Source organism: Fusarium keratoplasticum, chromosome 10 (assembly GCF_025433545.1).
Source record: "Fusarium keratoplasticum isolate Fu6.1 chromosome 10, whole genome shotgun sequence".
In the NCBI taxonomy this organism is placed as follows: Eukaryota; Fungi; Ascomycota; class Sordariomycetes; order Hypocreales; family Nectriaceae; genus Fusarium; species Fusarium keratoplasticum.
In genome coordinates, this window is record NC_070538.1 from 2,839,724 (window position 1) to 2,862,561 (window position 22,838).

At 52.4% G+C, this 22,838-nt stretch overlaps 7 protein-coding genes and 2 pseudogenes across 9 annotated transcripts, besides 2 other annotated features; 6 read left to right on the plus strand and 3 right to left on the minus strand.

Annotated features, from left to right (window-relative positions):
* Positions 1-843: 843 nt before the first annotated feature.
* NCS57_01278600 (uncharacterized protein) lies at positions 844-2,994 on the plus strand (the record flags this gene model as incomplete). The annotated part of the gene is made up of 1 exon (XM_053062450.1): positions 844-2,994. The coding sequence occupies one exon, from the start codon at positions 844-846 to the stop codon at positions 2,992-2,994; it is 2,151 nt and encodes a 716-aa protein (XP_052908978.1).
* Positions 2,995-4,343: 1,349 nt separating this feature from the next.
* NCS57_01278700 lies at positions 4,344-6,120 on the minus strand (annotated as a pseudogene). The gene is made up of 4 exons: positions 5,887-6,120; positions 5,363-5,835; positions 4,583-5,312; positions 4,344-4,532 (listed from the first exon to the last, which is right to left on the minus strand).
* Positions 4,344-6,120: a sequence feature.
* A 1,823-nt stretch (positions 6,121-7,943) lies between these two features.
* On the plus strand, positions 7,944-9,434 carry NCS57_01278800 (MFS domain-containing protein; the record flags this gene model as incomplete). Its single annotated transcript, XM_053062451.1, has 4 exons — positions 7,944-8,203; positions 8,250-9,032; positions 9,075-9,147; positions 9,192-9,434. The coding sequence occupies 4 exons, from the start codon at positions 7,944-7,946 to the stop codon at positions 9,432-9,434; spliced, it is 1,359 nt and encodes a 452-aa protein (XP_052908979.1).
* A 689-nt stretch (positions 9,435-10,123) lies between these two features.
* NCS57_01278900 lies at positions 10,124-12,147 on the plus strand (annotated as a pseudogene). The gene is made up of 9 exons: positions 10,124-10,192; positions 10,237-10,250; positions 10,350-10,504; positions 10,547-10,607; positions 10,654-11,198; positions 11,243-11,668; positions 11,711-11,817; positions 11,862-11,961; positions 12,008-12,147.
* Positions 10,124-12,147: a sequence feature.
* A 47-nt stretch (positions 12,148-12,194) lies between these two features.
* On the minus strand, positions 12,195-13,305 carry NCS57_01279000 (uncharacterized protein; the record flags this gene model as incomplete). Its single annotated transcript, XM_053062452.1, has 2 exons — positions 12,195-12,935; positions 12,979-13,305. The coding sequence occupies 2 exons, from the start codon at positions 13,303-13,305 to the stop codon at positions 12,195-12,197; spliced, it is 1,068 nt and encodes a 355-aa protein (XP_052908980.1).
* A 791-nt stretch (positions 13,306-14,096) lies between these two features.
* On the plus strand, positions 14,097-15,725 carry NCS57_01279100 (MFS domain-containing protein; the record flags this gene model as incomplete). Its single annotated transcript, XM_053062453.1, has 2 exons — positions 14,097-14,543; positions 14,586-15,725. 2 exons carry the CDS (start codon positions 14,097-14,099, stop codon positions 15,723-15,725), a joined length of 1,587 nt encoding a protein of 528 aa, XP_052908981.1.
* A 558-nt stretch (positions 15,726-16,283) lies between these two features.
* NCS57_01279200 (uncharacterized protein) lies at positions 16,284-17,729 on the minus strand (the record flags this gene model as incomplete). Its single annotated transcript, XM_053062454.1, has 2 exons — positions 16,284-17,432; positions 17,484-17,729. 2 exons carry the CDS (start codon positions 17,727-17,729, stop codon positions 16,284-16,286), a joined length of 1,395 nt encoding a protein of 464 aa, XP_052908982.1.
* An 877-nt stretch (positions 17,730-18,606) lies between these two features.
* Positions 18,607-19,650, plus strand: NCS57_01279300 (Alginate-lyase domain-containing protein; the record flags this gene model as incomplete). The annotated part of the gene is made up of 1 exon (XM_053062455.1): positions 18,607-19,650. One exon carries the CDS (start codon positions 18,607-18,609, stop codon positions 19,648-19,650), a length of 1,044 nt encoding a protein of 347 aa, XP_052908983.1.
* Positions 19,651-22,482: 2,832 nt separating this feature from the next.
* NCS57_01279400 (uncharacterized protein) lies at positions 22,483-22,836 on the plus strand (the record flags this gene model as incomplete). Its single annotated transcript, XM_053062456.1, has 1 exon — positions 22,483-22,836. One exon carries the CDS (start codon positions 22,483-22,485, stop codon positions 22,834-22,836), a length of 354 nt encoding a protein of 117 aa, XP_052908984.1.
* Positions 22,837-22,838: the final 2 nt, after the last annotated feature.

The window sequence follows — 22,838 nt, forward strand, 5'->3', positions numbered from 1 at the left end:
TAAAGGCAACCTTCTTGTATGAACTGTATGGGGAGTTGTTAAAGCATAAAGAAGCTCTCAGAGATTTCTTCACACCTTACGACGGAAGAGAAATGCACCTTGCTCGGTGTGGACGTGTTGGGGCTTTGGTTCGCCCTGCCAAGTAGGACCGTGTCAACCACATGCTGCTAGGCACCTTTTCTGCCGCTTTTTGTTCGTTTGCTCATACTCTGAGCACAAACAAAGAGCAAGCGAATGCAGTGTGTGACTCACAGTCTGCCGTGTAACCGTAGGCGCCACATCCTTTGCCAGACGGCAATGTCAAACGGCTGCGACAGATGGCAAGACAGCTCTTATCTCTCATTCCAATAAGAAACATTGACTACTAGTTTCTTTAAACTGCCCATTAGACCTCCGCGTCCTATTCTCCTTCGTTTCGATCCCCGTCTGAACCTGCTCAAATCATCCTTTGTCAGAGTACCAACCTCTGATGAAATCTTCTGCTCTTCATTAGTAGCCAATCTCGTGATAGCTTTGTCCCCGCCTGCATTCCTACTGTTTACCGTGTTACTAGGAGTTGGAAGAAAACATCTGGCACTGCCCAGCAGTGCCCAGCACTGCACTTATCTGCGTTATCTGACCGACTTAATTTTGAGTGCAGAGAGTGAGGACTCGCCTCTTTGCTTTCCGCCTTTACGTTTGTTTACCATTCATCTCCGACCTTCGCATTCGATCCATCCTCACGTCCGCGCAACTCCTCCCAGAGGGTGTGATTCAGAGCCTCAACGTCAACTCCGTTCTCCTCTTCCCTCCATCGCTCTCGATCCCGATCTTCTCCGTCACGGGCCGCCCGCCCTATCAAGAATGGACATTCCGAATATTGCCTTCGAAGGCATTCGCGAATGGGCAAGCAGCGACAGCCCACCCGGCCCCAGAAACGTCAGCTTCGCCCACCTTAAGGTCTCCCGCCACTGCATGTCCGATGAGAACGTCTGGCAAGTCATCATCGCCGGCCTCTGGGATGCGGAATGGGGTATCTGTGTCGGGTCGTCCTTGGATGCTGGCACCGCCTATTTTGCTCACGACAAACTCGAGGATGATCATGAGGGCGACGAGGGTCCTGTTTTCGAGTTCCTGTGCTATCACGGATGGAGGGAATCGCTTTCAAGCTACCGAGTGACCAATGGTCCTGGGCTTAAGTCTTGGAATATGGATATTGCGCCTACCGACTCTCTCTGCGTCGCCTTCGTCATCGATCCCCAGATGTCGGCCGAATGTGCTATCTCCTTGATCGCAACCGTGCAGTGGGCAGCCGATGTGTCGTCCCAATACATGATCCGGGTCATGACCATCTCTTCAGAGGATGCGCCAAGAGCTCTACGGAAGCTGCTGTATATTTACGACTTGGGCTGTCCCCACCCTTTGTCGCTCAACCCTCCAGACAGCATTGCTTCTATGCGAAGAGAAGTCCAAAGAGTCATCCGAACCGACCAGAGCGACATTGTCCGAGCCCTCCAGAGAGAGTCCCAGCGAGACCTTGAGAACCAGGTTGTCGTCTCTTGGCAGCACAAGCTCCCACAGTTTGATCTCAGCGAAGACCGCCGAATCATCATCCGCGTACTAGAGCTGGACGTATGCGATCAAGACCGTGTCTTTCTGGTGACAAACCTCACACTGATGCATCAAGGGGACTTTGAGCACCGATTTTCAAGCATCGTCAATGATTACCGGAGTCGTAGCACAGCAAGCCTCAACGGCTGTGTCGTCCGTTTTGTCCCTCACACGTCACGGCCTCCCTTTCCTCTGGATGGGTTCGACAATGTGCACCTTATCCTGGCGTCTCACAGAGATCAAATCATTCATGACGCTGTCACAGGTCAACTCACACGCATCAACCTACCCATTTGTCAAGAGGAACGGCTTGAGCAAGTGGCCTGGGCCGTCCGCACTCGCAACGTCCCTACCAGCATCTCCATTTACACTGAGTCCTCCAGCGTAGACGATTTCGTCTCTTTTGGGAGTCATTATCGTCGTCTCAAAATTTGCAACGAGCAGGCTGGCGGTTTCATCGCCGTAGTCGTCCGATGCCTTGCCAACTGGGGGGTAGACGGACCAAGTATCGTCTGCTGTTTCTTCGAAGCGAATATTGAAAAGTCAGCACATCTCAACACCATAAGTCGTCTCCATGTACAGGGCATCCTTGGCGATAAGAGTTTGTCAATTGGCTTGGTTGGCAAGAACTCGAACATCTTTGACATGGCCCTGTACGTCCTTGGCTTCGACCACCGCCTCGCCCTCTTCGTGGCGCTACCATCCGAGAGCGCCGTTGTCCGTCAGGTCAAAATGCAGCTCGCAGCCCTATTGTCGGAAGGAATTGACAGGCTTCTCCATTTCAACGACGACGTTTCGGAACATGATCTCGCCTCGCAGTGTCAGGGCTGGACCAAACCACTTGCTCGCACAGGGTCTATGTGGTTAGCCCTCGGGCTCTGGAAAGGATTCGCCGCGAAATACGATGACTTCACGACACCCAGAACTTCTCGAGAGGCGGAACATGGCAAACTAAAGCTTGACGACTATGGAATGTCCATTGATGTCGCCACATGCCAGCAGATCAACAAAACCATCAACACGCTCTGTAGTTTCTTCGTGGAGCGAGAGATCCCCGTGCTACCCGTCAGAAGCGTGGTCGAGCTACGGGAGCTGCGTCCTGCGGAGGTTCTTGAGCTACAGAAGCATCTGCTACACGCCTACATCTTCCAACTCACCGAGCAGCTCGATGGCCCAAGCGGCCCGAAGTTTCTTGACGTCTCAACACAGATGGATATCGATGTTGAATGTGGGATTCCTCACTGGACAAAGTCAACACTGGACTTTGAACGCATCCGGAAGTCCGATTTAACAGGTACTGGGTCCATCTTCGGGATCTACCATGGCATGGAACGGACAGAGGGTTCGAGTGTCGTTCGTCTCTCTGACTGGACATGGATCTCAACTTCCGTGGTTTCTGATTAGGAATCAAAGCATGCTGAAGGGGTGCCTATTGATTACGCTCTGTGTACCGTTATTCCGGACTGTCCAAACCCTGAGGAGGCGCCGGTTGAGAGCAAGCTGGTTGCTAAGGGAGTGGCAGTGCACCCGGAGTACCCACCACCCAGTGTGTAGATGGAGGTGTCTGGTTATGTATTTGGGTCAGCTGGATGTGGCCGAGTGCAGATGGAAAAGTGTATCGTGACCGCGGTTCGGCGAAAACATCTATTCAAGATGGACAGGTCACATTGTTTAAAATGTAAACAGTCTGTATCTTTCAAACAATGCCAAGTTGACAACTCAGGACATATAACTTACAGCAGCTGGAAGCAGTCTACACAATGTTGTCAAGGTGAACATTTACATCACCGACATGCAGAGCTTTAGTCGCATCAATAAGGCCCACGATGAGTTCTTTAGATGGAGCCCCAAGCCTATATACCTCGTCTCTCCTTCAGTTCAATGCTACTCGAATTACGCTCTCTTCTACGAGCACAAATCTAATGGTATCATAAGCTCGCACTTGTGTTGCGTTGCACCAACTGCCACTGGGCACGGATGTGGAGATGGAGTGCATAGCGCTTCTGAACGAAGGACAATGATGGAACTGTGGTTTTTGAAAGCTTTGAACAGTATTAAGGGTAGTATTTAAATGAAAGGATCGAAGCGTATGCGCCTGGAGTGCCTATCAGATAGGCGTGGACATACAAGTCTGGTAATAGTGCCTAATCCCGTAGTGTTGAGCCATGACTCAAATATCAAGGAAGCAGCTGTGCACCACACTCCATAGAAGAGTCACTAGCCCTTAGTCAATCCTTTCTCATAGCTTGCTAAGCTGATATTACTGGTTTTGCAAACCTAGATATAGGATAGTTCTTATAGGACCGAAAGGCTAGGAGGGGTTGCTTACTACCGGCTTACCAAACATCGCCTCGTGCCGAAAACATACCCTCTATGCCTCTGAAAGTGGAACAAGGGTCAATCAACCATCGAGAGGACACCCATCCCATAGTAGAGGCTCCCATACCACCCCGTGATGTTGTCGACCGGAGATTATGTCCCCATGGGGGTCAGGTCGACCCTTGTCAATCACATGAGTGGAGAAGTCAGGCAAATATTTTAACGAGGAACGAGAACCACATCTATTTATAGGATCTCATTGTAACCTAACCGACCTATGGCGGAGCGTTTTGGCTTCCCTATGCCCGGCAGTTGACGTAATGCCAACATGCAACGGGTGCGCCCCCGCCGGGCCGTCGCTTGTACAGTAACAAGGGGAAACCGGAATAGCTTCCCTTTTGGGGTAGCGGTGCGATCCCTAACTGAATCTGAATCTACTCGTCATCGTGAATGTCGACGACCGTCTTGGTCCACTTGCGAGCAGGGACACGACGTCGGAACAGAATGTCGATCTCACGGTAGGATCGACCCTTCATCTCAGGCACCCAGATGTAAGACATGACCAAGCAGACGAGGGCAGTACCAGCCCAGACATAACCACACTTGCCACCGAGGTTTCCGCCCTATAGAATGTTAGCAATTGTGCCTTAGAATGCGGGCGAGGATATCTTACTGTGGGGTTGAGCATGTAACTAGACAGGAAGATGCAAGGAATGTTGACGAGGTAGTAGCATCCTCGTCCGACACCAGTGGTAAGAGGCCTGAGACGAATGGCAGATGTCTCTCCGATAATGACCCACGAAGCGGGAGCAGGGCCGAGAGTGAAAAGGACAGAGACGATGAGACCCAGGGACGCCTGCGCGAGGGAGGCCGAGGTTGACTGTCCGAAAGAGGCTGCGACACCGATAGCGACGAGGACGACCATGTTCATGGCCGAACCCCAGAGGTAGATGGTACGTCGGCCAAGGTAGGTTGTGAGGATCCAAGAGAGCATGACCATGACGGTCTGGAGGGCAGAGGTGATCAGACCCATGGCGAAGGCAGTATCAGTCTTCATGCCAGCCTGCTGAAAGAAGTAGACGGCCTGGTTGGCAATCAGGTTACCAGTAAGGTTCTGGGCGGCGTAGACACCGCACACGATGAGGGTACGGTAGCAGTCAGTGCCCTTCCACAGCTCGATCAAGCTGGGCTCCTTCTCAGTCTTCTCGAGGTCGATGGTACGCTTCATCATGGCGACGGTCTCGCTCGACTTGTTAATCAACGACTTGCGTCCGAGGCGCTCCACAGCGTGTGCTGCCTCCTCCATCTTTCCCTTTCGAACCAACCACCAAGGCGACTCGGGCGCCAAGAAGATCAGGATGGCAAGAGGGGTGGGGAACATCCATTGAAGGGCAATGGGGATGCTATTCTCTCGTTAGCAGAGTAATCACTTGTTATGTGAAAAGGCATGTACCGGTAAGCGTTGGGGTGGTCCAGGGTGTTGTAACCGTAGGTGACGCCACCGACGATGATGGCTCCGATGGCCCAGAACATCTGAAGCATCTGAGTGGCAGGAGCTCGCAGCTTCATGGGCACAATCTCGGAACAGTATGCGGGGGAGTTGGCGATGAAGATTCCCCACGGAATGCCCTCGAGGATCTGAGACACCAGCATCACAGGGAGCGAGTTGGCGAAGTAGAAGACAAAGATGAAGGCGTTCAGGGCCATGAGGCCGGCGATGGTCGCCCAGCGGTATCCGATTTTGCTGGTGAGGGGACCAGCGAGGAAGACGCCGATCAACGCACCAATGGGACCGATAGCCTGGAGCGCAGACTGCCACTTGGTCTCGATGACCCATTCGCCTTTATTGTAGATGCCGTAATCTTTGGCGAATCGAGGGAGGGCGATGAAACTGCCGATCAGGAAGACACAGTAGGACTCCATGATCTAGTGATGGTGTTAGCACAGGTCATGTGAATGGGTAAGTATATAGCTTACAATGGTGCAGGACATGATGAAGGCCCAGAGCGAAGCCATGGGGTAAGCTCGAACGGCCTCGAGCACACCCATGTTGTGCTCCGCATTCTCTGCCTCGATAGCATCCTGCTTCTGGGCAGTCGCCGCCTTGTCCTCGGCAGCGTACGTCTTGTCTTCAACATCGTAGGCATGCTCGACCTCTTGGCCGCCCTCGGCCTTTACATCGACGGGGTTGCCCATGTTGGATGGTGTCTGCCTGAATGAACAATGACAATGGCAATGTGTAAGGATGGACGGGTTACCAAGAGACAAGTCAGTGCAGGTCGCATCCAACTTATAAGCTTTCCATGATGCCTGGCGGGTGAAGTGTCGGGCTAATGCATGGATGGCCCGTCCTGTTAGTCGTGGAACTATTATCAGCACCATGTCATTTAGCCATCTGGGGTTCGTCTCGTTTTCCTTTAGACGCGCCTATGACAGGCCAAGCCCTCCAAGAGGGTTCACAGCTTATACGCCCGCCTATCAGATCCTCGGGGGGATCCTGGCCACCCCGTGGGCACCCCGCATGGGAGCTACCCCGGAATAGCAGGTATGGACGGCGTCACTCCGGCCAATTCCCCGACCTCCATGCAAACGTTACATCCCAACCGGCGCCAATTACCCCGGAGCCCGGCCTGTTCCTTGGCTTCTCCAATATCGCGTCGTTGGCTGTGCCGCATTCGCTTTATTGATGCGCCGAAGGAGGGGAACACGCTCGGCTCCTCCTCCAAGGAACCATCCGCACCACACGGCTGGCTTCCAGTTAGATGGGGTTGTTAGCCTCAGGAGCGGTTTGACCCCGCATTCTTTCGTCTAGTGTTCCATGTGTTGTTGTAGATCCTTCGTCGTATCTCGCGCCGGGATCAAGTCTTGTGTCCTTCTAGTGCGTTGGACATTGCCGATCAAATCACGCGCCTTGCTTTCGTGGCTGCAATCTCGGGCGAATGCAAACGTGGATGACGAGGATTCCCAACGTCTGATCGAGCATCCAACTCAAGGATCTGGCTTGGCCTCAGGACAGTCAAAGTTTGGCGGCTTTGCTCTCTGTACTCGGCAGGTTTTGACATTAGGGAGAGGTAGCTAGGCACTCGATTCTCGCCTCAACCCTTACAAGCCGTCTCGAGGGCTTCACTGACTCGCGAATTTACGAGCCTAGAGCCAAGCAAAATCTTGCTGCGGGCGTTTTACGCGCATATGGCACGTGAACGCCCGAGTGTCAGGCTCAAATCACCACACTCTGATTGATGGTGCGATCGAGTCTTGGGAGCACCCGTTCATTGGATCGACACTTGATCAAAAGTGGAGAAAATATCAAAAGCAGGCCGTCATTCTGATGGAGACTTTCCTCCAGCCGCTAGGAAATATTGAGAATGGTGGCACGGCAGAGTTTAAGCATGCGATAGCTCGTCGGCACTGACACCGAGTCGAGTGCGAATACACAATAGATGTCGTTATTGCACGGGCAATAAAAGATATTTGAACTGCAAATGAGGTAACCTTATATTCCTAGATCTATATAAACGGTATTGCATGCATTGACTCAAAGGCCGATTGAGTTTAAAGGGCGTTGATCACGTTGAATACGAAAAATATTGAAGTCTAGGGTAGCCGCAAAGTCCAGGATTCCCTTACTACCAGGTTAGGAAATAAGGCCTTGCCCTGACATGGCCCGCAAATGGAGATGGAATCACCCCACAATAGGGGCTCTGATCTTACCATCCCTACTGTCATGCCAGATGGAACGAGGTCAGGCGGATACTTGAACCGGGGAACGGCCCGTCTTCCATTACCTTATTTCGTCGTCTTGTCTCGACATCTAGGGCGAGCTGTTAACCGTAGTTCAGCCATTGCGGCCCGACGTTCCCCAATTTGGTCATGGTGTTGTGGATTTCGTGATGCCGCGTGAACGCTCGATCTGCACCAAATGGAGACGTACCCGATGTGTAACCGAGTATTTCCCGTTTAAAGTAATAAATATAACATGATCATGGAGCTTGCTGACTCCTGAACTCTTCTGCTGCACCTTAGATCTAGTCACAATGGCGACCGTGACGCAGACAGAGACCAGTAGCGTCCCAGCGACCTTTGAGCTGCAGAGTCAGCACGAGAGCCCCAGGAACTCACTCAACGATCCCGAACCCGAGCATGTGTCGAACAAACCCAGCAAAGCAGAACTGCTCAGGATTATGAGCGTTGCATTCTCCTTTTTTGTCGCCGGAGTCAACGATGGCAGTGTCGGAGCCCTTGTCCCCCATGTGATCCGAGATTACAAAGTTACCACGGCCATCGTATCATCTGTGTGAGTTGGACGATTGTGTCTGTCTCGACAAAGCTAACTGTTGCAGTTACGGAGCCAACTTTATGGGTTGGTTTCTGGCCGCCTTCTCAAATACACATCTATGCCAAATCCTTGACCTCGGCGCCATGCTCGCTCTTGGCGCTGGGCTACAGGTGCTGTCTCATGCTCTACGGGCCTGGCGACCACCCTTTGCCCTTTTCACCATCACGTTTATGCTGGCTAGTCTCGGCCAGGCTTACCAAGACACACATGGAAACACCTTTGTTGCGGGCGTAAAAGGGTCGCATCGATGGCTAGCGTTCATCCATGCAATGTACATGGCTGGGTGTCTTGTCGGACCATTCGTCGCAACTGGCGTTGCCTCGGCTGGGAGCGTATCGCGTTGGTACCTCTTCTACATTTTTCCTCTTGGAATTGGTGTTCTTAACCTGGTCCTCGTTTCGTTCGCATTCTGGGACACGATGGGAATCAAGAGAAAGCAGCCAGTTACGGAACGGACGCTGGAAGCCGACGAGACACCTGCATCGAGAAGTGAGGATGCCTTCCTTCTGATGAAGGAGGCACTGAGGACCAAGAACGTCTGGCTGATTAGCCTCTTTTTCTTCTTCTTCCTTGGCGCTACTCTCACGGCTAGCGGATGGATTGTCGAGTATCTCGTTGCCGTTCGCGACGGAGACATCAACCAGATGGGTTTTGTTCCTGCGGGTTTCAGTGGAGGATCGCTACTAGGAAGATTGTTTCTGGCTGAGCCAACTCACCGATTCGGAGTTCGGAGGATGATTTTCGGCTTCACCATTATCAGCATTGGCCTTCAGATTTTGTTTTGGCTGTAAGTTTCTCATCTGGTGTTTGACTGTGGCTAACAATGCAGTGTCCCCAACATCATTGCGGCTTCGATTGCTATTAGTTTACTGGGTTTCTTCATGGGCCCATATTTTGCCACGGCAGGTCATTTCAATGTTTCTGAGATTATCACTAACATGATTAGGGCATCTCGGTTGGCTCCAAGCTGTTTGCCCCTCGGATCCGGTCAACGGCTCTGTCATTTGTCTTTGTATTTGCACAACTTGGAGGTTGTCTGTTCCCCATTATCACCGGTCTTGTTGCGGCTCGTGCTGGTGTTGCCGTCTTGCAGCCCGTCTTGTGCGGACTGCTGACTGCCACAGCTGTTACCTGGTTGTTCGTTCCCATGCCCAAGGAGGGCGATAACCCGGCCTTGCACCAGGAGTAGCCCGAGTCATATGGTCTGATATATCTGAATAATTGGTAGTCAAACTTTGCAAATCTCTGAATGTTAGATTGGACTAGAAAGTTGAAGTCAAAATGGAACTCAAGCAACTCCTTGACATTCCTAAAACGGAATCCGCGATAGTTTTCAGATTCAATACGAGCACGTATGAAAAAGTTACTTAAGATAAAATCATTAGAGACATGAAGCTTAAGCTCTTTGATCTGGGTAGTTAGACAAGTGTGATGAGGCAGTAAGAACCGTTATTATTATTGTCTTTAATGACAAGTTCGCAAGAGACCGTCAGCCACAAGAGGAAAAGATACAGTTAAGAACTATTCTTATCTGCAATGATGACAAGATGCCATCGATCACAATGGCAAAAAACACAGTTGTAAGAACCATTGGTTCCCGTATCGTAAGCATAGGGCCCTCGAGTATTGGGTACTCGGTCAAGTGGTCTCTTTGGATAGAACACAATACAATAATTACTATCCCAATGGAGAACCGGGAAGATACCTTCTGACTGATACCAAGGCAATCTGGGTTCTTCCCTGACCTGCATGCCCTGACTTAAAAAGCAAGTAATTCGGGCTTCCCGTTCCCCGCAAACTGCGGGGTAATTAGTCTAACTCCGCACGTGATGCTTCATCAAACTCCCCGCAGTTTCTTGCCACTACTCTTGTCATAGGCTTGAGCTCAACAACAATGGAGCCTGGCGATCGCGCACCCAGGAGGACGAGCCGAGTCGCGGTAGGATGGTAAGTATTATTCTAAGAATGGTGTGATATACTGACATGACTAGTACTGCTTGTCGAGGTATGGATGCCCTCCCTTCTCGAGACGCGACTGACCCTCTCAGCTCGCCATGTTAGGTGTGAGTTCTCCGATCACTCGACCAGGACCAGGGGTGACCAGATTAGGCGACAAGAACATGCCTGCATGCACTTCTTGTGTCAAAGCAGGCATTCAGTGTGTTCGTGCTTTGCAGGTTCGGTTCCGGAGTGGATTGGACTCTACCGACGAGTTTGCCTTTTCAGACAACCAGATTTGGGTTCAACCAGAGAGCAATTGTACGCGAGAATTTCTCTTGGGGGACGAGCTGACTTTTCAAGTGGAATACTGCGATGAGACCGCTCAGCTGTCCCAGATCTACGAAACTGAGGACCCGGAACCGTATGTAGTCTTCTAGTGCCATGGTTCAGGTATTAAGATCTCCCAGAGCCCAACCCCCAGCGGCAGATTCTGCTCAGTACAGCTTCGACCTTCCAATCATGGAAGCACCGGTTGAGAGGTCACCAGCATTTCACACATCCCCACATATGATGGTCTCACCTGACACGAATGGCTCGGATATCTCAGAGTCAAGACACAGGACCCGGCACCTCCGAGATAGCTCCTCACTTGACCTTTCTCCGCGTTCGCCGTCATCACGTCCTGCAATGCCTTTCACTCCCCGAGAGGCTATCCTTATCAGGAATTTCACTGAGAATATGGCTCTATGGGCGGATGCTACTGACTTGCGTCGACACTTTGAAATCGAAGTTCCTCGGCGATCCATGTACTTTCCTGTGCTGAGATACGCAGTCTTTGCCTTTTCCTCACGGCATCTGAACCGAAACATGTCGGACACTACCACGGAGGCACTGGAGTACTACGACAGATGCTTGAGCCTCCTGATAGAGGCAGTGGCTGAGCAGAATGGGCCCGTTGATGAAGAGACACTCGCTGCCATTGCAATTCTACGGCAGTACGAGGAAATGGATGGTAAGTGCTTCATATCAAGACCAGAACAAGGCTGACTCTTGCAGCGGATGACAAGGAGCTACACCTCAATGGCACCTCAAGAATCGTCAACTCCATGTCCGTGTTCGACTTTAATGGAGGCCTCGGTGAAGCCGCCGCCTGGCTGTGTCTTCGACAAGATATTTACATCTCGTTGACGAAGCAGCGACCTCTGAGATCGGACTTGGACACGTATCTGCAGTCAGACGTGTTCAGACGCATGGACGACGCGGCTTACGCCAACAAGATGGTCTTTCTGCTAGCAAAAGCACTTGCTTGCGCTTTTTCATCGGACAAGCCTTGCTCGGCGGATAGTCTGGAAGAGATTCGCCGGGAGGTAGATGGCTGGTTCGACTCGAAGTCGCCAGCGTTCAACCCCATCCACGAAGCAAAGAGGAGTAGAGAAGAAGGGAGGTTACTACCAGAAATATGGGTTCTCTCTCCCTTTCACGGTTTGTACCCTTTCGAGAATGTGGCTTCGGCTGACCATTAAGCTGTCGGGCTGCAATACTATCACATTGCAAAGATCATCCTCGCCATGTCTACGCCGATCGTAGCTTCGTCAGTGTTTGAGCATATACGACAAGGGAAACGGGTCGAGGTTAGTCAAATGGGCACAATAACAATGGAATCTGACGTTGGTAGCAAATCGTACGAAACCACTTGCTTCAGGTGATAGCGTTGGCAAACTCCCACGCAAGAGCAGAGAATGCTCTCTTTACGGCGCGGCATTCGCTTTCAGTTTGTAAGTTTATCTCACTAGCTGATTCCCTGATACTCAACAGTCACAGGGGGCGGCGTCTTTGCTGAAAAAGACGACCAGGAAATGGTGCTCAGCTTTCTGGAACATGTACAACAGAGGACAGGTTGGAACACATCTCCATTACGTTCATCACTACAAGAACAATGGATCCAAGATACTAGAGAATAAAATGCTTGATCATTCATGCTTTTGCTATTAAGTGTGCCTCATGTCTATTACAGCTTGGTTTCCTCAATGCGACGGCCAACCTCATCAAACCGAATCTGCTTTCCGCTGACCAGAGCCTCCTGCAGAGCAGCACCAATCTCAACAGCCCGCACAGCGTTGGTGAGCTTCAGGGGAAGGGTCTTGTTGTCGAGACAGGCCTCGGCAAACTCGTTGGACTCTTGGACAAAGGCCATCTCGAAGCGGCCGTAGTAGTGGGCTGGCACCTCGCGGGTGATGCCGCCCGAGTGGTAGTAGTTGACCAGGTTGGACTGGGGGTTTCCGTTGACCGTCAGCTTTCCCTCGGTGCCGATGATTTCGGTTGTATCTTCTTGTCCGTGGGCCATCATTCGGGAGCAGTAGTAATAAGCGATCTTGCCACCCCAGAACTCGACGATGCCGACGGCGTTATCGTAATCGTTGTACTTTCCGAGGTCGGGCTGAACAGCACGGACACCGTGGGCAGAGACACTCTTGGGAATGACATCGTCGCCAAAGAACCAGAGCGTCAGGTCGATATCGTGAACAGACATGTCGACAAAGACACCACCAGACCAGGCAGCGTAGGCGACAAAGAAGCCCGAAGGATCGTGCTTATCACAAGTCTGGCTTCGGATGATTGTAGGTCGGCCGATGGCACCTTGCTCCATCTTCTCGTGGGCGTCGCGATAGGACTGATCGAATCGTCGAGAAAAGCCACACATGACCTTGAGGTGAGGGCGCTTCTTGGCCTCGTTGACGACATCGCGGCACTGACAGGTTAGCTTAGTCGAGGCAGAGGTAGATGGTACTTACAATCTCAATGCTGGTCGAGAGAGGCTTCTCACACAGGACGTGAAGGTCCCTCTGCATGGCCTGGATAGCCTCCTCTGCGTGCACAGACGTGGCAGTACCAATGACAACAGCCTGCAGACCAGGCTGCTCAATCATCTTCTGGTAGTCATCATACAAGGTGACTCCATGGGGCTCGAGGTGGACCTTGGCCCAAGCCATCTCCTCAGGATCGGGAGTAAAGGCAGCCACGAGCTCAGCGCGGGGAGTGCGGTTGAGAAAGTTGATGGCATGTCGCTTGCCCATGCGGCCGAGGCCAGCAGCAGCAATCTTGAGTTTCTGAGGAGCCATTGTTGATGATTGTTGATGAGTGTTTGTTGATTGAGTGTCAAACGATGCGAAGGCCCGGTGCCTTTATGTCAATTCCTCGGTCGGATCTGCATCTTGAGAGGCAGTTCTGCAGAATTGAGCCCCATCTTTGCCGAAGTGATCGTGAATCTTGAGCGCCACTGGAGTTTGCGAGTTGACAGTTCGCGACGATGGTGGAGGACTTGCCCCAAGTCCGGAAAGACTTGCTGAGAGGAGGGATAGAACTACTCTGCTAAGACGCCTCGTGCGGGGTTCGATATGGCCCCTGCAGCTGTGAGTGGGTCATGAGGAGCCGGAAAGACTTGCTATTCTGAAGGACAGACTTGCCTGACTCGATCACAGCCCAACGAGTCATGAAGTCTCAATCCCCTGTCTCAACCTGGATACACTTGCTTCATCTCCGGATAGACTTCCCAACTTCAGCCATAATCACTCACCTCCACACTTGCGCAAGTGCTAGTCACGCTAACACGGAACCCCATGGGGAGACGAAGTGATCCAGTTCTCCGCTCAACCCCAGACTCGACGGGTGGGCCGTCTCGAGTCAACCACAATCATGTCTCTGTCCATTGGCCGGAACAGTATCCGAACTATTAGAATTTCTGGCTAGGTAGTCCTTGGAGTTCATGTAATGTGAGCTGATGCAGCCGTTTATCGCCTCACAACCAGAGCACCGCATTTGGGTATAAAACCCCGACGACGGCATCACGTTGGAGATTTGCTCACCATCCCCGCAAACACGATCCCGCACAATACTTCCTTATTCGTTCAATATGGCAGGAAAAGACGAAGTTGTGGCTGCTGCCGCTCACTCCCATGTCGAGGACAATGACCCCAAGGGAGGGGAGGACTTTATCGAGGACTCCACCCCGGGACTCTTTTTAAACCTCTGCGTCGTCGCAACCGCCATCGGTGGTATGCTCTTTGGATACGACACTGGAGTCATCTCTGGTGTTCTCGTTGTCCTTGGAACAGACCTCAATGGACGGTTGCTTGACCATTGGGAAAAGGAGCTCATCACGGCGCTTTGCGCTGCTGGGGCTTTGTTTGGTGCCATCATCGCTGGTGTCACAGCTGACAAGTATGGACGAAAGCCTGCCATTTGGTTCTCCTCGGTGCTCTTCACCGTGGGAGCCCTCGTCCAGGCAACTTCGTACTCTCTTGCTCAGATGTGCGTTGGTCGAATCCTAGTTGGCCTCGGTGTTGGTTCAGCCTCCATGGTATGCCTTTGACTCCTCGTCTCTTCGTTTCTAACAGAATAGATCATTCCATTGTACATTGCAGAAATCTCTCCCGCCAAATATCGAGGTCGAATGATTTCCATCGATATGGTCTTTCTGGGAACCGGTTCCCTCCTCGCATATGGCTTCGACGCAGCTTTTTACAAGGTGCCTCATGGATGGCGATACATGGTCGGTCTTGGAGGAATCCCGTCGATTCTGCTCGGCACCCTCCTCTTCTGGTGCCCTGAATCACCTCGTCAGCTGCTCTTCCACAACCAGACCGAAGAGTGTGTCAGCGTTCTGCGACGCATGTATCCCACGGCCGATGAAACCCAGGTTTCACAGATGGTGGCCCATATTCAACACGGCGTTACACAAGCAAAGGCTCTTAACGAAGAGGTTTCAGTCCGCCAGTCCCTCAAGAGCCTTGTAAAGGTCCCAGCGAATCGACGAGCCGCCATCGTGGCATGTGGTCTTATGGCTACACAGCAACTCTGCGGCTTCAACACGTTGATGTATTACTCGAGCACTCTCTTCCAGATCGTCGGATTCAACAACCCGATTGCTGTGGGAACCATCGTCACAGCTACCAACTGGATCTTCACGTTCCTTTCCATCTTCCTCATCGACAGGGTTGGACGACGCAGACTCTTGCTCTGGACCATGTGGGGAATGCCCGTCTTCCTCGTTCTCGCTGCTGGGGTTTTCGTACGAATTCCGATCGACCGAGACACGCTCGAACTCACAGATGATACCATCGGATGGCCTGCTATTGTCGTATTAGTCTCGATGATTCTCTTCGTGGCCTGTTACGCAGCTGGTCTTGGATGTGTGCCATGGCAGGCGAACGAATTCTTGCCCATGGAAGTGCGTGCTATGGGAACCATGATGATCAACATCTGCAACTGGGGTCCCAACATCATCGTGTCCTCGACTTTCCTGTCCATGATGCGTGGAATCTCGCCTTCTGGAACCTTTGGCTTTTACGCTGCTCTTTCGACCATTGGATTCATCTTCGTTTACCTCTGCTACCCCGAAGCCGCAGGCATGACTCTCGAGGAAATTCGGGTTGTCTTTGAGCACGGGTTTGGCGTTCGCTATGCTGAGGAGTGGCGAAAGCAGAAGAAGCTTGGTGTCATTACCCACGGTGTTGAGGAGCGCACCAAGGAGACTGTCTAGATTGACACTCTAGCAAGTACTTAGACTCTCATTTGGGTATGCGAGAATTCGGGCCTTGCACTCTTGTGGGGAATTGGAAGAGGTGTGGCTGTTTGTGTAGATATCTTTCATATTGATGGACTATTTCTCCCTCTTTGTATCACCCTTGCGGATATTCTTTATCCACTCTGTGCCGGTCTTATAAGCCATGTAACTCCATGCCTTGTCTCGGTCATCCTGCTCCGGGCCATGGCGTGGTGGCCGAACATGGAAAAGTCTTCCATGGTTAAGAGGAGGTGCTGGACTAGATATAGGTAAGGGTGAACAAGCTTGCGAGTGAGCTGATGCGGAAGCCTTGCGTGCTTCGCCCAAGTTAGAAGTCAATACACCAAGTCGTTCAATTCATTAATCGTCTGGCTGGGTGGAACCTCGCAGGTTGATACTTTTGGAGGTTTCATTTAGATGGGAATCATTCTCAGTTCGGCGGCAGAGATCTTATAGTCATGGAATTGGTAATGAGGCGCTATGCGAGCTATCCTATCGAACTCTTCGCATCATGCTTCACGACATGGCTGGGTTTTAGGCCTTGAAAGTGAGGTTGTGAACATGATCGTTAACATGAAGTGGAATGAAATCCGTCGTCAAGTACCAGCCCGGCTTTCTCATGGAATCAGTGATAACTTGTCCGTTCACCGTCAAGTTGTAGAATGTTACATTGGATATAGTTCGTTCAGCGTCGTATCCCGAGAATAGAGAGGTGATGCTTCCCTCGCCGTTATAATTGAGGTTTCGAATGACGACATTGCGGATCCCGCGACCCGGAGACGTGTTATACTTCTCATTGAACATGACACGGAAGTTGAGTAGCTGGCCGAGCCGGAAGTTCTCCACTCGGACGTCCTCAATAAGGATATCCTCGAGCAGATTACTATCCCCGGCGTTGAGCGCTATAGTACCTTGATATAGCATTTGCTTCTCCCTGTGGTCGAGGATATCGACGTTGCGAATGGTGATGTCGCTGGCCGTCGCTGGGTTGGCAGTATTGCCATGGGATCCGACGTTGATCGGGTGGGCAACATCTGCCCAAAGTGATGAATTCTGTATCGTGATATTCTTGACGTCGCCATACCATGCATCTCGATGGTTGTAAATGGCTACCGAGTCGTCGGCGCTTCGCACAAAGACGGAATCGATGAGGATATTCTGGCTGCAGAAGAGGTCGATGCCGTCGCCCCACTGGACAGAGCTGAAAGATCTCCAATTCTTGATGTCGACGTCTGTTGCTTCGAATGTCCGGGCCATGAAGTTGAGTCCGATGAGTCCTTCAATGACGACGTTCTGAGATCGAGTGACGAAAATGTTGCCAGATCGCGGGTATGTCAAAACACCACGACCACGGACAGCGGCGTTGGTGACATTCGTAAACTCGATCGCCTCGACGCTGACAACGCTGCCGCCGGCGATGTAGAGTGTCTTTCCAGAGGGGACTTGAATCTTGCCAGACACCGAGTGGAGGCCAGGGCCGTAGTAGATGACATCAGGGTCATCCGGCGACGGCTCGTCCACGGGTGATGGATTAGTGAAGATGTGCAAAACGCTAAAAATCTCGCCGTTGATCTGCAAAACGACGTCTCGTGGTCGGTCCAAAGTGAACCTGACACTCCGGCCCGACTTTTGGGCCTTGATGCCGTACGAGTCGGGACGAACCCTGACCTCCTGTGGACGCTCCTTGGCTCATGTTGCTGCGATTTCCACGGTGCCATTGAAGTCAAAGTAGACCATTGATGACTGGTAGTAGGATCGTGGCCCGGTGGTTGGGTTGATCTCAGTAAGAGTCGGGCGGTAAACAGCCAAGTCCTCCCATTTCCCGCCAGGCGTGCGCACCTTCACTTCGAATGCCGTGGAGTTTTGGATGCCAGAGGGGATTGGATAAGTGATGATGTTGTTTGCAGTCTCCTTGGCGGCCTGGGCCGACGAGACTGCAAGGAGCTCAACAAAGAGCCAGAAGACGAGCGAAATGAACATGTGCGATGTATGTCTTGAGGGGCTGTTAGGGAATGATTGAGGTGGAGCTAAACTCTGCTTGCTTCACCGATTGGCTCTTCTGACAGTCACCGTACTCATAAGTAAAGCCCTCCCGCCCTCGCCTTGGGCTTTGAGGTGAGCTGTGAGCACCCGGAATCGGGCTTTCATGCCGAGCACTCTCCCGGTGCCGCCATTTTTGGACCATCCTTTTCGGGCTGGCATTGTCCCGAGACCGTTACAATAACCACCGAAGAAGCTATATGTCCAGGGTCTGATCTGATAATTACCCCTGCCTGAGTAGGTGCCGCTGCCGACCATGGGGTCGTCGGCCCCGGGAGTAGTGGGGAAAACGCCGACACTTAGGCCGGGTACCTCAGAAGATGTCCAAAGCGTCAAGCGTCTCCCAAGCCAAGCCGGGTCAAGCAGGTCAGGACAGACACATAAGAACGGCTTCCGACACAGGCGAGCAGTCTGTTTTTCCCTTCTTTTTTGGCACAGTCTTGACAGCCATTCACTAATCAGCGCCCACCCCAAGAGGTGCATCTGACAAAATGAAGTTGGTAAAGTCGAGTCTTCAGGCAAGTCCCAGGACAAAACCCACTCCGACATGGACGACTGGCTGACTGGTGGACAAACTACAGTGCGCGTTGGCTTTGTGTTCCTTGATGCAACACTCGGCTGCCAGAGTCACTCAACTGCCATTTCTCAACGGTACAGTTTTCTCCCCCGCAACTTTGACAGCGGCAATCAATGACTGACACGACCCCGGCTAGGCCCCGTCGTTCCCCTGACGCCGAAAGGCGCCAAGACTGGGCTCGGACAATTCAACCATCCTGGCTTATGGCACTCTCATCAGGACCTGGAACTTATGCGCACAATGGTTGAGAAAGGCGAAGAACCCTGGATCAGCGGCTTCAAGGCTCTCCAAGCAGATTCGTACTCATCCACCGACTACGTGATGCAAGGCCCTAAAGCCGTCATTTCGCGAGGAAGCCCGAGTAATTATAGCACCTTCACGGCCGACACCCGAGCTGCGTACCAGCACGCCATTCTTTGGTACATCACCCGCGAGGATGGCCACTGGAAGAAGTCTACTGAGATCCTAGATGCCTGGGGAACAAATCTGACCAACATCATTGGCTTCGACACAAGCCTCCTGGTCGGGCTTGAAGGTGACGTCTTTGTAAATGCCGCTGAGATTATGCGCTGGGAGGGCAACTGGACAGAAGCTGGAGCTGCCTGGCAGGGTGGCACAGGATTTTCCAATCAGTTATATTGGCTTTTTGCTCGTCAGTCCATCATCATTGGGCACGCCAACTACGGCATGGCCTCGATCAAAGCCCTTCTTAGCTTCTCCATCTACCTCGAAGACGTCAACATGTTCAACTATGCTCTGAATGCATTCCTGAACGACCTTTGTGCCGGGCTTCCCGGAAACTTTGACAGAAGGACGGGTCAGTCCTCAGAAGCAGGTCGGGATCAATCTCACGCGCAGTCGGGCCTGGGATGGGCCGCTCTAGCAGCAGAGACCCTCGAAACCCAGGGGATCAACGTATGGGATGAGATGGGGGGTGTTTTCCTCAAGGCATCGGAGCATCTCGCCAAGTACAACCTCAATGAGACTGTCGAGTATGACCCCAAATTCTCCAGGTGCCTAGCTGTTTTGGTGGATGGACCATGGGATACCATTTCGGAGCACAACAGAGGCATCACGGGTCGTTCGCCCGGCGTCTGGGACTTGATCTATTACAAGTTTGTCGTCGAAAAAGGCAAGAAGGGCCCCTGGACGGTCAAGGCAAAGGAGCAATATGACTCGCAGGGTGGTCAAAATTCCGGTGGATATACCGTTATGGGATGGGGGGATTTGATCTGGGCGAAGAAGAGGGGAAAGAGAAGGAGTATTTGGGGACGTGGATTTTAGTACATCCAAGATGGTATTTAAATAGCCTATAGGTAGTGTTCATATTATTATTTTGCCTTATCGGTAATTTCACGTCGGTGACCAGGCTTCAGCTCATGATGCGCGTGCTGTTGGGTGTTGGTTCCAGCACGTAAAGATCCTGGCTGTACATACTGTGTATCTAAAGGATTGCCTCAGTTGGCATGAAATGAGTGCTTTCGCCAATCAGAATAGTAGAAAATGCCCGAGATGGGGTTTCGGCCGAAGTATGTCAAAATGCCGACCGTACGGACCGGTCTTAAAATGCGGTCGGATCGGGAGCGGGTATTGGGACCAACAGCTTCACTGGGATCCATGGCGATGCCCCAGCATGCGATCCACCGCCGGCAACCCACAGTTGAGATTAATACCTCTCCGTTTTCCGAGCCTGGGGCCCCAATCGAAGGTTCCTGACAGCGTGTTTGTGTCCCTTTCGGCTTTGTCTTGAGCAAGTCACGATTGAACCCGATCCAGGGCTTTGCGGGTCTAGGGTAGGGTCATTCAACAACGCGCAAACGCGAGGTTGCCGCATCGCGTTTGCTCCCACAAGGGGAACCCGCAGCCTACACGTATTTACACAGGCCACGCTGGATCCCTTAGCGACGTGATGAGCAGTTATTCCCTTGAACGAGCGAGACTGCACCCCGCCGCCTGGGTCCCGCTGCTGACTCGGCCACCTCATTCACGCGTGATCTGCTGGTTCCTACCACAACCAGCGCCTCATGACTTCGATGCCGATTCTGGGAACTTGGAGTTTTCTACCGACTACTTGAAACTGCTCTTACTACGAACCGGGTACTTGAGAACTACGGAAGATGATGGATTGAACCTTTCGAGGTTGCTGAGGAGGCATACTCCCTCTCATTGTTGCCGGCGACGGCCCCTGGAGCCTCGTGCGAGGTTCTCCTCCTCCAACATCTCGCGCCTCCGTTGTTTCCCCGGTTTTCCAAAGCAGACACTGCCTACCATATGTAACTTAACTGGGTAGTCGAGCTTAGAAGGGTACCCAGCTCTGCTGAAATCTTCCTGTGTTGATCCGTTGACTGTGTGGGAGCTCGCCACTGCTTGGCAGCTATCAGCTCGTTGCCCGCTCCTCGACTGTGCTTGTTTGCATTCTCGTGTTTCTTTTCATTTCGCAAGACTCCGCTCACACTCTCCATGTGCACTCCTCGCTTCAGCAGCACGTCTCATTCCTCTCGCGGCAGCTCCCTCTCCCATCTCGATCTCCGTGGCTGTTCCCGGCTTGCCCCCTTTGCTCCGATCCAGATCCCAGCCTTCCCTCAGGATAACTCCCCTGACATGATTCCGACACATCTCCTACCCGCCGCGCCTCCAACCGAAAACATGTCTGCTCGACGAACCTCCCTCCCCTCCCACGAACTTGCTCCCATCGAAGAGGAGCCCAGTCCCCCTCCCGTGCTCGTCCGAGAGCTGATGCTCGTCGGCATCATGTCTGCCGATGACAGAATGATTGCTTTGCGTTTCCGAAACCCGTCGGAAGGACCACAGACAAACATCATGGCCTACACCAACCAGGTCGCCCCCAACGCCATGATCTACCAGGGCAGCTCGGATGGCTGCCAGCATGTGCTGGAAATCGTCGGTATTATTGGAAACACCGACACATTTGCCGGTATCATGTTCCGGGTCCATGCCCCGGAGATCTTTGAGGGTGTCATGTCCTCTGGCCAACGTTTGGTGAGGCTCAACTTCCAGAACAGAGGCGCCACGGCGCCTGATTTGCGACCTTCGTACTTGGCTCCCACGTCGAGGAGCGAGGTGGCCCTCATCGTGTGGCCCGTAAACTTCAGGCTTTTGGATGGACCTTTGCCCCCTGGTTGTACTGAAGCCAGGCTCAACCTTACCCTGGCTGAAGAGGTCGATGAGAGTGTGGATGGAAGTTAAGCTGGTAACGAGAATGGGGCACAGGAAGTGGGTGGTGATGGAGATAGGGACGACATATCGACAGTGTGGATTCATCATGTCCCGACAGGTAGATAGTGTTGTTGCAATCTCATTCTGGGAGGCCCTGGGGCTATGCTCTGCCTGAATTATCCCATCTTCTCTGAGCCTGTGGTTCCCGATCCTACACCAGCAACTTTGACGTTGACAATTGAGAGTCACACCAAGCATGTAGTATGGGCCAAGATAAAAGAATAGCGGATCTCTTTGTTGTCTGATATTACATTGAAAGATCTGTAGGAGGATGGCCAGGCTAAATAGTTAGGCGATCGCACCTCAACCCGCGGTTTCGCGGGGAGCGCTCGGTATGAATGTGTTAGTGTCGCACTGGACCTTCAACCTCACGAATGCCATTGTTATGAGAGGCTAGATCGCAACTAATTTATATTGGATCCCGATAGAAGACGAGCCAGTCTTTTATTTGGTAGGCCCTCGTATGACATGGGCGAGAGGGGACCAAGTGGATGCATGATGAAGCGCAACAGGTCGCAGCAACTCACCTCGCTAGGTAGCACTTCTCGCTCGCTCTCCACGAATCTGGAACCCCATTGAACTATTTTAATCAGTTATCTACCACCTGTGCAGTCCATGGATCCTGAGCTCACTGCTGATCGATGAGTATCGGAAACCTTGTGTGCAATGCACCATTCGCTCCAACTCGCCACTGTCAAGTTCACCCTGGGATCCATCTTGACACTGAAAGGTGCCGATTTCCGCGGACCAACTGGCTGGGGATTATTTCTCGTAATTTTAATTCCCTCCATTTTTCTACAGCGTTTAACACCGCAATCTCGCATCCACGCCCGCATACACACACACACACACACACACACACGCACGCACGTACGCACGATGTCTGGTAGAGGAGAGCACAGATTCCAGGCTGGCAAGGAAAAGGAGGACACGCGAGATGGAGTGAGAGGTTCGCGAGAGGGCGGCCGAAACTCATCTGCGCGGGGAGGCTCTAGCAGCTCCCGCTCCGAGGTCCAAGCCAGGCCAGGTGGTGATACCATTCTCACGCCGAACAGCTTGGAGATTCGCTCCTTGAAGGACGATCTGGGTCAGACGGTGGCTGCGTGGCTTTACAACAAGAGAGGTGGCCCAGCCAGAGACGTCATCGCGGCAGCCGACGATATTCTCCCCGGCGCCATCTCGTTCCAGGGCAACTTCGAACGCTCCAGTCTGCTGGGAAGCGCTTGGAAGTGAGC